Source organism: Tympanuchus pallidicinctus, unplaced genomic scaffold (genome assembly GCF_026119805.1).
Source record: "Tympanuchus pallidicinctus isolate F22 unplaced genomic scaffold, pur_lepc_1.0 scaffold15, whole genome shotgun sequence".
NCBI lineage: Eukaryota > Metazoa > Chordata > Aves > Galliformes > Phasianidae > Tympanuchus > Tympanuchus pallidicinctus.
In genome coordinates, this window is record NW_026294669.1 from 23,552,898 (window position 1) to 23,569,710 (window position 16,813).

At 38.1% G+C, this 16,813-nt stretch overlaps 1 protein-coding gene across 14 annotated transcripts in view; it reads left to right on the top strand.

The window, feature by feature from the left end:
- The window catches only part of ABI2 (abl interactor 2), a 56,045-nt gene that overhangs the window by 12,762 nt on the left and 26,470 nt on the right, over nucleotides 1–16,813 (top strand). For all 14 annotated transcript variants that reach the window (XM_052674714.1, XM_052674720.1, XM_052674706.1 and 11 more), the window contains exon 2: nucleotides 9,946–10,113. In XM_052674714.1, the coding sequence (XP_052530674.1) occupies nucleotides 9,946–10,113 (168 nt within the window). The remainder of the gene's footprint in view (nucleotides 1–9,945; nucleotides 10,114–16,813) is intronic.

A 16,813-nucleotide genomic window follows, 5' to 3' on the forward strand; every position in this document is an offset into this window, starting at 1 on the left:
CTGGCTTTTCTATGGCAGAGAAAAAAATACTTTATGTTGCTAGAGAGAAATTCTGAAATGACTCTGTGATCTGCAAGAGAATCTTTGTGTTTTCCAGTTTAGGAAATGTAAAAATTACTGTATGTGGAGAATTGCTGCCCAAGTTACATTTGTTTACCAAGTGTATGGTTTTTTTTATACTGCAGTGTGACACTTGCTAATTCCTAAAAGAAGTAATGGTGTCTAATTTGCAGATGGAGCTAGTATTTAAATTGTGTGGAGACGACTGCATTACAGGTATGCTGTAATTAATATGGGAGTTTAAATGCTCTTTGTTTGATGCCGGTAAAAGGACCTTACACTACATTGGAAAATGGAGTTATTGCTGGCATAAAACAATCTCTGGGCAAGAAGCAATGTAATTAGTGTGAAAGTAGGTCATGCTTAGGAAAATCTGTGTAAAATACAGATCTCAGTGGAAATAATTACAGAAAACTTGATGCTGTGGTGTGAAGTTATGTACTGCAGGTTGAATAAAGTTTCTGCTTGCTGTTCTGGAGCTACATACTAACTGACAGAAGGCTTACTTCTAATTATGGAGCACGTGGACCAAAGCTGCTGGTTAAATTCAGGGGGAAAAAAGAGAATAGCAGCTTGTTATAGTGCCTGCAAAAATGAGGGGTTGTTTGTGTGTTTCCTGCTTATCTTCCCAGATACTGAAATTGTAGAAGCATAGCAAAATTTGAATCTGGTTAAAATGGAAACTCTCCTGTGATTTTCTGTGTTGGCTTTGTGTGTGTGTATGTGTGTGTGTGTTGATAACAAACAGAAATAAAATGGAAGGAATTTTGAAAAATGCTTATTTCTAGGAATCTACCCTTGATTATTAAGCTGGGGCTCCTCTCTTGCAGAGATGACTTAGTTTATCAGTTGCTCACTCAAGGACTGTAGAACAGATGCAGAGCTTGGCCTCTCTGCAAAAGGGACTTGAATCCCACTCTCACTCTGCCAATATTGTGTTTTTTCCAATGCTATGGTAACAGGAGCAAAAGGTTGTGAAAACATTCTCTGCCAGAAAAGTGAGCAGATACAGCGCTGGGGGCACGCAGAGAACAAATCTGTTGAATAGAAGGGAGTGCTTTTGTTTAGCACTTTTTAGAGTGAACTTTTACTGACTTTGTGCCACTTCTTTTTGTTGAGGCTGGTGGTTAGTTTAGTTAGATGTGATGCTTGACTCTTTGATGGCTGCCTGTCACTGAGTGTCACTGCCAGCTGTGGCAGAGCAGTAGTGCAACAGAGGTTGGATTTACGCAGTTGGCTGTAGGCATTGTAGACAAGTTGTTTGGCCTGCGTGCTGCATCTGCTCCCAGTCTGGTAAACCCTTCCAGTGGAAGAGAGGAAAAAGGCCTGCTGGTTGTGTGCACTGCTGTGATTTTTCAGTTGGACAACAGCGTATTTGTGTCTGGTCATGCATTGAGGTACAGGTGTGTGTTTTCAGTCGTAAGGCTTGGCACGCATGACAGTGTAGCATTGGAGGAGATGGGGGCTTCAGCCTTTGGAAAGTTCTGCAGTAAGCAGTAGAGGCTTTCTGTCTTTTAAGACAGAGGAGATTGGGGAACTTTTTGTGGGTAAACGTAGGGAAGCCTCTTGTTTTCTGAGTTCTCTTGTTTGTATTCAGCTGCAGCTCTGCGAGGCTCTGGTAGTCCAAGCATATATTTTTGGGTGCTGGCAGTGCCTCTGCTGCCTCAGAGAGGAACATTGTATGTTTGTACTGTTGTGTGAGGGTTTCTTATTTTGATTTCTATTTTATTTTGAGAAGTTTTTTTTTTTTGTTATTCTGCCAGCCTATGCATCTGATAAATTTATTCTTTTCTGTATGTCCAGGTCTGTAGCAGCTTTAAAATGTAACAAATAATCATTTCAAATTATTTTCAAGTTTAGAGTTAAACCTTTCCACAATGATCAGTTGTGTAATCGAAGCACACTTATTTACTGGAAATGGAAGAGCACTCATGCAGATTCTGGCCCATGGTTAGTTTAAGGCCTGTCTTTCCAAAATGGCAAACTCCTGTCAATGCCTTATTTCTCTTATGGCACTTTTTAGCCACAGACACAAAGGTGGTTAATTTAAAATATGATAACTTCTGCACTGAAAACATTGGGGGGCCTGTTAATGTGATGAGGAAGTAGATAGGGACCGTGGAAGCCAGCTGAGGGACTGTGTTCCTGGCTTGGCCATGTGAGCAGTTGTGAGCTCATTTGTTGTGAGCAGGCAGCAGTGGCTTCCAGCAGCCTGCTCGGCTTGCATCTTTTACAGTGCCCAAACACGTGGCACTCTGCAGCACAGCTCGATGGCAGCTGGATGTAAGCTGTGGTAACTGATGTGGTTGTCATCTCCACCTGCCTCTTTTTTGGGATCTGCTGGCTGAATAGTGTGTATATCTTACCCTTACATGCTGCAATTACACTCTGACAATTACAGACTGTCCTCCCATCTGACTAATTACATAGGCTGTAAAGTATGATGGTGGATGACGTGGCTGTGTCCTACTTAGCTTTTCTTGCTATGAGATTGTAATGTCTGGCAGTGGACACTTGGAAGCAGAACCTGCTTCTACTGCCACATCTCTCTGCTTGTGATTAAAAATTAAAGCTGTTAGTTGACCTCAGTCATTGCTGTGTACTGAACCGATGTCAGAATTTAGTGTTGAGTGGAGAAACTGGCAAAGCTGGGAAATAACTGAAACGTTACATAAACCCTTATGTATTGGATGAAGTTTTGGGAATCTGAAATAGGCGTCCTTTCTTAGAAATGGTTGATTTTTGTCAAATTTCTTGAAAGAGGGGGAAAAAACCTGCTTTGCTGATAAGTGCTAAGAAGGAAATGGTATGAATAACGTTTTCTGCATAGTGGAGTGGGATTGTGGTCTGACTCTAGTTTGTTACAAATTCTAGGGCCACTTTGATTCTGAAAAGTGATCTTTGCAAATGTTGCAATGATGTCATTATCAAGTAGCTGAAAAATCAAGTTTGAGCTGAATTGAATTAATCAGTGATTTTTTTACCTGTACACTCATTGAAAATTAAAGCTTCCTCAGTGAGTGAACAGCTGCAGGACAGCAGGTGCATGAAACAGAGGCAAGTCTACAGAGCTTTGCTCTTTTTTTGAAGATCTTCACTCAACACATCTGTGTTGGAGTACTCTCTGATGGCAACAAATATGATGAGCTTGTACTGATACTAAAGCTGAAATTGGCCTTGTATTTGCAACTCTGATAAGTATGTTGCCTTATGAAATAGAAAATTATCCACTTCTTTCAGCTGTGTTATTGGTGGAGGGCTAACAGAGTAAGAGAAAGGATTCACTGACAAACAAAAAGAGCGGTGACAACTTTAAATACACATGGAGAATAGGTTTCTGTTGTTGTTGCTTCTCAAGGAAGAGCTACGTTTGATGCTGTAAGGCAGTTATGAGTTACTATTAATATAACTTTATTAACTGTATTTCAGATGCAAATGCATTTGGATGCTAGCATGCTGCTCAATTTCTAGCAATAAGTCATCTTAAATATATTATTTCTGTGTTGAACAGCCTTGTCCCCTAGATTTGTATGAATGCAGCATACTGAGGTTGTTTGTTGGTTTGTTTGGCACAAACAGGACTTTGGCTCTACTTACAAAGAATAGGAAGTTGCGAGTTTTGATGGGAGCAGGATATTTGCATGTGAAAAGCTTGCTTGTGACTGTGGGAAAATAAATTCTAATTTTGATCCTGGTGTCATTTAAGGGAAGCAGAGGACATTTATTGCAGTGGTGCTGGTGGCATAGAAACAGTGGTGCAAGTGATTAGATGTCAGGGAAGCTGTGCTTGTTCGCGGCTGTCATTTGTTACCATCTTTTCTGGATGCGGCAGACTGATAGTCTTGTCAGAAATTTCAAACTAGTGGCTTAGTTTTGTCCTTCCTGGTAGCCTTGAATGCAGTACATATTTTAAAATCTGTTTTCTCATCTCAGGGGCTAGTTAGGATTGGAGTATCGTTTCTTCCTAGCTACTAACCAAACCTATGTTTTGGGGCTTAATACCAAACGATTCAACTGCAATAGAACCAGAAGATTTTACCTTAATGAGAATGACCTGATAGTGACTACAACAGCTGTCTGATTCTGAGTTTCAACTACCTTAAAAGTTAGGAAGTCACGTTTTTGATCAAGAAATTCTAATAATGCTTAGTGTATTATTAAATGTTTCATTAACCTGAAAAATGGAGCAGCTTGATGTCAGAGACTTTATGAATGTATAAGTAGTAAATTTCTCAGCTGGCATGTTTTTATGGGCATTCAGATAAGTTAAACTAAATTATCGTCATTTAAATATAAAAATGGAAATATGTTTGTATTTATAATCATATCGATGAAATGACCTTGCATTTGGAAATGGCTTTTCTTTTTTTTTTTTAACATTGCTTTTATCGCTTCCTTTCTGAATGTTGTTTGAATGATAAAATCTAACGGTGGGTTTTATTATATTCTTAATTATAAAAGCAGTAGCTACGGTAATTACTAAGTTTAGCCTAGATGCCAAAGTTCCTTATACAGCCTTTTAATGTACTTGATGTACTCTAAATTACTGTGTGATCTCAGATCAGAAGGTAATATGTTTGATTAGATTTAGAATATTCCCAGTTCACAGTGCAATGGCAGTGCTTTTGTGGAAGTGTGTGCATTAGCAAGAGCTTCCCCTTTGTTTATGTTTAACACTTGCTTGATTCAATGGGTGTACAGTATGACAGTAAATGAGCAAGGTGGCTATCACCTTGTTTTTAAACTAAAATGTAGATATTTCAGTAGACTCTTTGCTGAAATAATGGTAACAGTGATATTTAATCAAAATGAGTAAATCTGTAGAGAAAAGTGTGTATGTGTAGAGAGGAATAATTCGGAGATTACAGGATTACAATTGGCAGAAAGGAAAGAAGTTCCCCCAACTCCAAGTACTTTGGCATTCTGGGTATACTGAAAAATAGGTGAACTGGATTTCCTTCTGTGTTCAATGTATTCATAGAGCGTATGGTTCCTCCAGAACATCTGAAAAGGAGATGCTGAAGATTTCTATTTGTTCTTATTATTAATTATTAATAATAATTTTATTATTAATTTTTTTAAGAGTTCTGGAAGATCTTATTTTGTCTGTTCTGCCTCTTCTGCTTTTTCATACCCGTTTCACCTTGCAGACCAACTACTTACAAATTGTGAGATACATGCATTTCGTATAGGAAATAGGCAGATCTAGTAATGGAAGGGTAAGGGATGTTCTTTATCAAGCATGTGTTTATTGAGGTATTTTGTTAAAACAAAGCTATTGTATTTTTCACTGGCAGTTACATAACTTTTTGGCATGACTCTGTGTTGTTATTGGATTAATGATGCTCAGTTTTCTCCTCCATCATTTTTTCTCACATAACGAAGGTCCTTGGAAAGCATTTAGATAGACTAAGCAAATACCATCTGGGCAGTTGAATAAACATGTGTAAAATACTTAATTACTTGTAGGGCACATTTTGTTCTGAATAACAAAAACTTGCTGAATGAACTCTGTGTCCTGCAGCTTTTGTTTTTGGGGCTTCTTGAAGCTGCTACAACCTAGAGAGAAACCTGAGGAGTTTTGACTGCTGGTCACAGACAGGTGTCCCTTTTGGGTTTTAATCAAGGGAAACCACAGCTGTCATATTGATTAAATGCAAAGTCTTATTCTTAACATGTATGAAGTATGAATGAAGTCTTTCACTAGCCAGTCCTATTTTGAATGATATCAAGGGATGCTGTGTATATCAGAGAAATGATTATGGGATTGTGGGTGTACTTCAGTGTAGTTAGTCCCATATTACAATACAGAGCCTCAGCTTTCCTTTTGACACTGAAGTACTGCTGCGTAAAGCGTTGCACTGAAGAGAGTCTCCCTACCTTTAATTTAAAAATAAAAAATATTAAGCTCAGAACAAGAAGTTGAAAAAAATTGTCACATCGATATTAAAGGCAACAACTGGTGTTCTGAGAATTGAACAGTTTATCAACTCGCAGGTCTAAACTTTTGGGCTCTAGTAACAGAATTTGTTATGTAAGTGTTGTTAGCCCAGCTGAAAATTTTGCAGTCCCAATCTGATGATGGCCAGTGGTTGGATAGCCAGAAATGTTTGGTAGTAGGGGAGAAAAGGTAGCTGCATTGGCCAAATAAGCTACCCATGTCTTTTAGTACTTCTTGTGATACACCACTTTCAGACCTCTCTTAATTAGCTTTTTGTTGCTGTCTTTCTAAATTTTCTCCTGGTAGCATTTCTTGTTTCATCTAATTAGGTTGATACTGAGTAAATCTTACTATAGTGCTCATGCTGCCTCCATCGTTAGTTTCCTTCTAGTACTTCTTTCTGCATTAGAGGCTGCCTTTATGCACAGAACATTCAGGTTCTTGCAGTGGCCTGGCAGATTTCATCACTGCTCTGGCTGATCACACTTTAGGCTGGGAGGATGCAGTAAATTCTCAGGTGTTTTCTGGTCTTTCTTTTTTGAGGTCTGTAGGCACTTAGACTTTCTTTTAGCTTTCATATAGCTTCATTATGTTGACATTTTCCATACATACTGTAATTTTTTTTCTCACCTGTCTCATGCTTTCTGTTCAGTGTTATTTTTTTCTTCTTTGCAATTGTTATACTATTGCTTCTATAGCATAAACGTTGTATTTCTCTAGGCAGGAAAAAGGCCATGGAGAGGTTTAATTCCTGAAGGAAAAGGATATCTTGTATAGTTAGCAGTTCAGGCCATTTTGTGTTCAAATCTGCTAATGTGATTGTGCTATGTAAATGGAAATTTTAGGGTGGCTCAAAAAAGTGATGCATAGGCACTGCATCCTGCAGTGAAAAACGGTCAGCTTTGCTCTTGCTGCTGGTTGAATTTCACATCCTTTCTACTGTTGTGCATTCTGTTGTACACTCTGGTATGGAGGAAAAAAAAAAAAGTATTTTCTGGTGAAGATTTGCACTGTCATTCCTGAAGAGTGTTAGGCTTAGTTTGGACTTGCATATTGAAGTGGTAACTAGTAATGACTTTTTCCAAGCATGTACTGTTGCACCTTTGCTGACTGAATTTGTAATCTAGGTTGTAGCTCTAAGGCAATCCATCTCATGTAATATATCAAGCTTATAATTTTGTTTTGTTTTTCAAGGAAGCCAAGCAGTGTATTAGTAGTGGGTGCTTCCTACAAACCAGAAACTTTTTCCAGGGATTACTGGGCAGTGTTATGGATGGGGCCTTGGTGCTGGGTCCTGCTCCTGCTGCAGTGGGGCCGGTGGCTCTTGCCAGCAGGTGGCACATCCTTCTTGGAGAGCTCTGTGCTGAGGGAAAGCAAAGCTCTCAGGGCTGAGAGCTGGAGGGAGGTACGCTGTGCTATGGCTCAGGGGGGACTGCCTGGGGTGGGGTTTGTGGGGGAGAAGAATGCTACCAGGATGGATGCTAAGCTGCTGCTTGCAGATTGGTGATGGCACAGCAAACATAGATGATCCAGAGGTGGTATCTCCTGAAGGCTGTATCTCCTGGTGATCCAGCTGTGATGCTCAGATATCTTCTTAGTACTGTTTGCGAGGTGAAGCTGGAAGTTCAAGGAAAGTTCAAACTTTGTGTCAGAGAACTGGGGACTCTGTATAATGGCATGCGGAGCAAATCATATTTGTTCAGGTTATCAACCAAACACCCAAACGTGGCTCTCAGTAAGAAGGGATTTTGTGTGTATAATGGATCCAGATGTGTTTGTAGGTTTTCTTTTGAGAAACCATTTCCTTGTTGAAAGGGTGTAAATGGAAGTGACTTGAATTTGGATATTGGGTGTACATCAGTGGAAGAACTGGCTTGGAACTTGGATTTATGTTTGAACCTCCTGAAGCAGTAAAACCATAGCAGAGGCTCATAATTTCTAAAACGATAGATTGCTTTCTTTTTGTTCTCAAACACTTTGACTATTAATGAAGCAAATTGTGCTTGCTGGCTTCTACTCAGCTATTCTGGATGTAGAGTGTACTAATGTAAATCAGCAGTTTTTGCTTCTATAAATAGGCTTCGGTAGCAGCTGCAGAGCAAAACTGACACTCTTCTGGTCATTTTTATTATTGCCATTCAGAAGTTGTTTGAATAGCTGTGAAAATGTCCTGTGGTGTGTGTGCTCACTGATGTGGTATTAGCAGGCTGAGCTGAGGTTACGAGTGGGAAGGGAGCACGTGTTAGATGCTGATGGTGTGAGAGTTGATGCAGAGAGTTCAGTATTCCTCTGTTTGGGAGTCCCTAAGCTAGGTTTGGAGTTCTTTTAGATAAAATATATGTTACCTAGATGGCTGAAAGTCAGCAATTCTTAAATGGGGTTTGAAGACTGTACTTTTCTAAGGGCTTTATGGCTAGGTGTGAGCCATTACATGCATCCTTGCTTGGAGATCATCATCATATTGTGCCCTGAGAAGGCATGATATGATGATGACTGCCCCTTCTGCAGCCCATAGGAGCTCTGCTGCTGCTGTCCTCATTTTGGGAAGCAGAATGGAAAGTGGTACTAGTGGGTCCAGCAAGGAGGAGAAATGTTAGCAGGCTGACCATTGCCATGACTGGTTTGCGAAGAGTACTGAACATTTTTGGGCATTTAATTGAAGTCCTATGCTTGTGTTTGTGTTGTGGTGTTAGTATTTATTTATTTATTCCTTGAAATCTTGCTTTTGAGGATCTCAGTGCAAGGTCTGATGAAATACTTCGTACTACAAGAATGACTTTCCTGTAATAAGGGTAGGGTTGCTTTCTGTGCCAACTTAAAGCACATGTTGTCAAATGGATGGTAGATTCAGCTTGTGCTGAAGCATGCAGAATTACTTTAATTTCCCTCTCTAATAAAAGCATTTTTCTTGAACCTTGGTACTCAATGTTTATGAAAAATAGGAAAAGAAATTGTAAGATGGAGTATTACAATGGCAGGTGGGTGTAGAGAGCACTTGTCACCTGCTACTTTAGCAACAGCATCATTGGCCTGTAGGGAGGATAAAGATGACTGAAGTGAAATTCACTGTATCCCTAGCCCTAGCAAACCAGGAACTGAACTTTATTAGTGTCTCATTTGGTGTGTTTTAGCATTGGATTAAGCTGTATTCTTTATGCTGAATTAGCTTCTACTGATGTTAACTAATTCTAGGAGAAATGCTTTGAGGACTAGGCTTTTAGCTCATTAATTCTCATGGTATTTGAAATTAAATTTGTTTTTATATATGGATCCTCTGGTTTGACAGATTATATATTTTAAGTGCTCTTCTACTAGAATCATAGGTCATACAAATTCTTTGCAGAAGAAAATACAAAGTGAAAATGATCAAAACATTCAGGAGAACAACAAGAACTTACGTGATTCCATTCATGTTTGAATTCAGCTACCACTTCAAGGGAATAGTAGTAATTCACAGTGGCTGAGTGCCTCCATTTTTAATGACCATTTGTGGCAATAGTGGGGTCAGTGTGATTGAGAGATGAGGAATATGTACAAAGTTTAAAAGGGAGCCTGAATTCTGTAATAGGAATGTTTTCTTGTCTCATTGGAGAAACAAACCAAATTGCAACTATGATGAGCATTAAGTATTTTGGAGTGATTTTAAATTTTTTATGGAAGAGTGATATAAGAAGTTGTGCTTTAAAATATTAAAATGTTCCTAGAAAAGATCAGCATGTTGTATAAGATCCTAATTCCTTTTATAAAGTCCTGAAACTGTTAACATACAAAGTTAATGTTTTTGTGTAGTGGAAAAAAATGAAAAGCTACCATTTTTCCTCCTTTAATGTACAGTTAGTTTGAATTCTGTAATTCATTGTCCTTTAAAGAAAGGCAAAATGAGTTAATTCCATGAATCTTTGTGTGAGAGACTTACTGAATAAACCTTTTATTTCTGCTTTCAGTCAGCAGATAAGCAGCGAGCCCTAGAAGAAACCAAAGCCTACACAACCCAGTCATTAGCAAGCGTAGCCTATCTGATCAACACTTTGGCAAACAATGTTCTTCAAATGCTGGATATCCAGGCATCTCAACTTCGACGCATGGAATCTTCGATCAACCATATTTCACAAGTGAGACTTCTTTCCTGATTTTTCTTGTTGTCTTTTCTTGAAATTATACAGCAAGTAAAAACTCACAGTGTGCAACTTACCTGACATTTTGTGAAGAAGAAAAATGGTTAGATTTAAAACTGGGGGATGCATTTCTCTTAGAATTAAACCTAGGAATGGTGTCTGTGTGATTTTTTTTATTTTTTATTTATTTATTTTTTTAATGCTTGTATTATTGTGAATATTTTACATAGGATATGTAGCTGAGGCCAGTTTATTGTTTGGAAATGGGTTTGTTTGTTCTTGTATAAAGTGAAAAGCACAGGTAAACAGCTAATGGAAAATTCAGAAAACTATGCTAAGAGATGGATTATCATTTCCAACTCTTGTATTCCTGTATGTGGTATTGAATAGCGGCAGATTTTTAGAATAAATTTTAAAAAGTGAAATAGATGGTGGAAAACAATACTTGTCATCTTTTCCCTTTACCTGTTGCTGTCATACTGGTGGCATCTGATGGTAAAAGCACATGTGGCTTTTCATAATTTGTAATGGAGCAAATAGATGGCAGAGTTAACGTCTCAAGTTTCTGCACGGCTACAAAATGCCTGTTATTGCAGTTTAACAGAGCAACAATAAAGTGGTTTACTGTTATCAAGAAGCCATGTGTGACCACAACACTGATGAGGGAGTTTTGATAACAAATCTATAATTCCTTCTCAGTTTATTCTTGTTGGAGGTTTACGTGTCCGTGATGGATTAAAAGGAGAAAGAGTAATGATACAGAACTTTCTGTTTTTCTACTAGTGTAGAGTTACTTGGTTTCCTTACTGAACTGTAAAAAAAACACTCAACAGATGAGTGAAGTTTATTTTTATCAGTAGGTCAGTGAGAGTGGGTGGATGCAATCTGTTAACAAGAAAATGTTGTAGCTGGCTGCCCTGTTCCTTTGTGGTTACCTTTTCTCCACCTGAGATTCATCTTCTCTCTTGTGGATGATCTCTCTTATAGTTCTCCAAAAGTTGAAACTCTGTCTGTAAAGTGGATTGAGATCTGTTAACTTGCTTGTGCTGGAAGGACTGCTAAACTGGTGGAGGACTAGACCAGCAACATTTTGTGCTCTCTTAATGAGCCGAGTTAATTTTCTGAGGGGTCAGATGAATTGCAAGCAGGTGCAAAGAAAGGGGCAGCCTGAATTTTCCCTCCTGCTGGTGGCACGCTACTTGATGGCTTCAGCCATCTCATGTGGCTGCATCTTTAGAAAAAACCTGAGAAGTTTCATTTCTTCTGCTGCATAGTTCTTGTAATCCTTAACTCAATATATATATATATATATATATATATATATATTTTTTTTTTTTTTCTCCAGAAAATGTCACAAGTTACTCTGCGTGACTGTATGTATATGGGCTGTGTACATGCTGTGTCTGTCTATGCTGTGTATTTCTGTTAGGATGTCAGGAAGAAGTTTTTTACTGAGAGAGAGATGAGGTGCTGGAACAGACTGCCCAGAGAGACAGTGGGTGCTCCATCCCTGGAGATGTTCAAGACCAGGTTGGATGGGGCTGTGGGCAGCCTGGTCTAGTGCCAGATCTGGAGTTGGTGGCCCTGCCTCTGGCGGGGGGGGTTGGAACTTGGTGACCCCTGGGGTCCCTTCCAACGCAAGTCATTCTGTGATTTGGATGTGTGTATATACTTCTGTGTGTGTGTGTGTGTGTGTGGTGGGTGAGCCTGAGTGCATGTATACAGTTCTTAGGAGGCTAGTGCCAGCTGACAGGTATTTTGGCTGTTTGAGAGCCTAGCATGGAATACAGAATAAAACTACTTGAACTCAGTGGATTTTCTATTTTAAGATACATGAAGTATATTTGTCACGCAGTTTCTGTAAAGCAATTCTGGGGAAAGGTTCATGGCATTTTTAACTTTTTCCTTCTGAGAACTTAGATTTTATGCAGGTTGAGATATTTAGATCCCATGGTTTTGTCTCTTGTACAAAAAGCATGGTTACTAAAAATGGAATGCTAAGTTATCAGTACCTGTTACAGTCTGCATTTGTACAACCAAGCAAAATTAAATTTTTCTGATTTGTTTTTTAAATATCTCTGTAGAATTGAAAACAGAAGGTTGTTTTTATTGCCTTTTTTGTTTGTTTACTGTATTATCCATATATATTAGATGCTCCCCAAATCTTTATGGAAGAAGTGATATCAGAACAGACACTTATATGAAGTGTGCTGGTCCTAGGAACTTAAGACTGTATTTAATGCCCTCAGAAATGGGTCCATCTGACAATACTGATGTTGTGTTACATTCTCTCTTCAGTAGTTACTTTTCTTTAGAAAACTTATTTTTGTCACAGTTGCTATGTAATAAATAATTTCAGTTCAGTAACTTTGACTGTACTCCTGGAACAAATCAAACCTGTGGAAAATTTCTGCCATCTTTTTTTTGTTGTTTGTCAAGTGACATTAAACATTTCAGGGTATAATAATACCTCATGGCCAAATTATCATTTCTCTCTGACTTGAAATGATATCAGTAACACAGAACAGATTGGTGACTACCATCTGCTCACATTTGGCAGCGCATTACTGCACTAATACTTTGGTCAGTACACAGTGAGATTTAAATTTAGAAAACACTAGTTCAGGTTATGGTATGTAGTTGTGTAGCCCTGCTTTTGATTCTCATTCAAAATCCTGCAGGTGCTCCAAAGAGGGGAGCAAAACCCAAGTCTTTGGTGTTTTGCTAAAAGTGTTTGGGTTTTAGTAAAAACAAAAACAAAAACAAAACCCAAAACTTTTTCAGAAATGCTTGTTTTGCTTAAATGTAGCTCCAACTCAGAGTCACAATAACTTCAGAGGATAAAGCATTCTAGTTCTCCGCTCGTACATAGAATGCAAATTTATGTCACTTTTTGTATTTCCTCATAAATGTCAACTTAATCAAAGAACCGAGACAGAAACTGATGACCATTTGTGGATGTTCAAATTGCATATAGGTCCTCCATAAGGAAATCATTTTAATGAAAGTGATTAAATCCTGTTAGTCTAAAATCTAGATTACTTTGTTTTGGTTTGAAGCCTGATGAATCTATCTGTTCTTACTTGCTTTCTTGATCTTTGTCCAGTAATAGATAATATGCATTGTTTTATATTTGAATAATTTCAATCCTAAATACAGATCGTCTGTATAAATGTTTGTACTCGTTAGAAAAATTCTGTTAAAATTTTTTCAAGTTAGCAGATGCTGTGAAACATCATCTCCAAATTCTTTAAAGTAACTTTGCAGATTTTCAGGTTTTACTATTCATATGATTTGGTCAGATTTAGTTATAAAATACTCTTAGTGAGAAAGTTGAGCTTTAAAGCTATTCTCTGCAGGTAATTATATAAACAAGTGTTCTGTCACAAAGAGTTCAAATATAGTAAGAGTGATGTGTTGTCCCCAGTGGTGCTGTAGGATGGAGAAACCTGCTTCATCCTCTTCTTGTAGAATTTGTCTCCCATGGTGCTGCCAGTCATGAGCAGCGAATGGATCACAGGCCGAACTCTTCTGTAGTCAGCACATGGTGCTTGGTTGAACTGCAGCAGTGTGCGTGAGCCAGGTGGTCTCTGCATGAAAGTTCCCTTGGATCTTCCACTGAGCTGTCGGTGAAGGCTGGTAACTGTTTTCAGTTGTCTTTTTCTTGTGAATTATGTATAGCCAGACATTTCTAAAAGTGGCAAGTTCTAAGAATAGACAGACTTGTCTGAAAATGGCATTGCAAGTCTAATTTTGCACAGTAGATTTTACCACTTAATTGGGTAGGTAGCTCTTCAGCATCTTAGTGTCATTATGACCTCCTACTGTACAGAACACATTTAAATATGTTGAAGCAACAAAGATGTCACATTTCTGATGTCAGTTCTTCATTTTAAAGTAATAGTCCACTTTTCAAGCTAATTTGAAGTAAGATAGTTATATTAAAAAAAAACAACAACGCACTGAACAACTTAGCATCATTGTGCTTAAGCAGCCTTTTCTCAGAAGGTGTTTTTAAAGTGCATTTTAAAAGCCCAAACAGACTGACAATATATTGATAATTGAAAATTAGGATGTTTTGAGTCGTGGAAAAATTGAAGGCTGTGGAGACTTTTCTGAAATTTGACAGCAGATTGGGCTTCCAATGTGCTAGCTTAGTATTCTGGGAAATTTCATTCACAGCAATAAATATATTTTTTTAAACTCTGACTTCTAAGTAAAGTGGTGAATAATATTAATTTTGTTTTTCTCCTTAAGCCATTGATTGCCTTTTGCAGATGTTATGGAGGGTATTTGGAAAAAATGGTAATGATGAGTCTAGCCTTTAATGAACTTTCTATAATGTAAGTGCATTTGCCTACTGGAGTGATGGGGGGAAAACTGCGTAACACTGTCAGGAGTTAGAAAGTTTTTATCAGACAATAATATTTTAAATTATGGAAGTACAGAGTGTATCCCATCTGCTGCTCCTGCTGGACTTCACAAGTTCAGTGTTCTGCTAATCCAGCTATAACCCCCAACAATGAAACACACTTTGTCATGTTCTTGGAGATTTTCTGAAGAGAATCATTTGAAATTGATGCTTCTCAATAGAAGTTTCTATATCATTTTGACATTTTTCTTAAGGGATTTATGCTAGTATTGGAGACAATAATTATCTGTGCTGTAGATAAATATTTTGAATTTTAGTAGCAGGTTAATCTTTGTTGTTTTTTCTACTAATTAAATAGCTTAATGTTCTTTTCTGCTATTATACAAATGTCTTAAGATCTTGTAATTCCAGTAGTCAACTAATCAAGAAAATGAAATTTTTTGAAAAACCTTCCGACACAATACGATTTGGGGCATATTTGCCTGAAGTGGATGCTGTTTTAATGAGCTTAGTCAATCATCCCATTGCTGCTAAAGATAAAGGAGATGTTCTGGATCATAACACAAGAGAACCTCTGTTAGATGAGCTTCAGGTTGTAATCAGGTTTTATGCTTTTTGTTACTTGTTACTGAAGTCGTGCCTCGTTTATAACAGTAGTCCTTAAGGAAACTGAATGTTCTTACAATTCCTACTTAATTATTAATAAAACCCTCTCATAATTCATGGAAACAAGTTTGCACAGTGCCAAGATGCTGTCTCTACAGTAACACGTGCGTTAAATATCTTCATTCACCTTATGTTTGTAGATAATTGTGTAATATAGTACTAAAAGTGCATGATTAAGTTTGCTGAAGACATGCACTTGAAATGCAGGGTAAGAAAAACTTCCCAACACTGCGCTGAATCACTTTCTGTGTTTTGTAGATTGAAGCCAAAGTTCTAAGAACATAGCATCTGAGGTAGAAATAAACTTTTGATTCAGAGCCGCAGGACTGTGATGTTGCTGTACATCTGAAACATTATATAGCAATTGAGAAGCAGTTGCTCCGGCAGCTGGGGTTGTTTAACTTTTCAGCAAATGTGGTCAGAGGCCCATGAGACAAAGAACATAAAATGTTTCTGCGCTTCTCTAGTGTCACGTCTAGATCACAGATGAAGTCTGAAATAGCAGTAAAGAATGGAATTCTTCTGTGGTATTAAACGTAAAACTGTCGTTCAAGCTGTTACAGATGCATGCAGTTAGATTATAAAAACCAAGATGAACAAAACAAACAGACGAAACAATTTGTGCTAAGTCCCCAGCTGCTGAGGCAAAGTTTTTGTAGAACACCTCTTGCGTATAATGGTGATGTGAACCTCTCCCTTTGCTGAACTGTCAAAGTGAAGGTTTGCCACAGGGTAGGGACTAAAATACGTCAGAAGATGAATAGTAGATTTTACTGTGATGCAAAATGGTACTTTTTTCCTGTGTTGGATTGGAACATATGCACGTGCTGTTTGCTCTGGTGCCATAAGCACTGTATGAGACATGAAGAATCTGACTCGCACTGTTCCCTTGGGGGATAGTATCTAGACCTGGTCATCCCAGGAAACTTCAGAAGGGACTTCGGCAAAATTAGTTGTGGAGCAGCTTAATTCTTAAATTAAGCTTGCACAAACTGAATTTCTGCAAAGGTTCATGTGTTGACCAAATTTGGGTGGGTTTTTGTAAAGGTGATAGAGAATGTATCCCAAGTAGTTTAACTGCCCTAATAGATTTCCAGTCGTTACCCAATGAACTTGAGCTTTTCCAGAGACAGGATTGCCAACATATTCCAAGATTAAATAATCTGTTTACTTGGTAGCTTTGTTCGAAGAAATAGCTGTGTAGCTTTGGTAGAAGCTTTATTGCTGTAGGCAGGTGGTACCAGAAATGGCAGAAGTGGACAGGACAAAGCTGTATTAATTGATTCAGTTTAGCTAAGGTGCAAGATGTTGAAAATAAATTGCTGGGAAATAATAGGTAATCTTGATAGATCGTAGTTTAAACTTGCACATTGTGCCCTGAACATTTGGGGAAATTCTTCTCTGGAAAGAGTTTGAAGAAATGGCTTTTAGGAATTGTTGTTTGTTTATTTTGGTGGGAGTTTTGTATGTTTATTTTGTTTGCATGCTTTTGTTTGTGGTTTTTTGTTCATTTGTTTCATGTTTTAGAATTACTTTCATAGATAATACAGACATACAAGATGGTTTTTGCTGCTTCTGTTATCGTTGGCCCAAGCAGAAGTGTAGAACATTGTAGCCAACCCTGCTGTTCCAGTGCCTGCCCACAGAAAAGTAAAATTC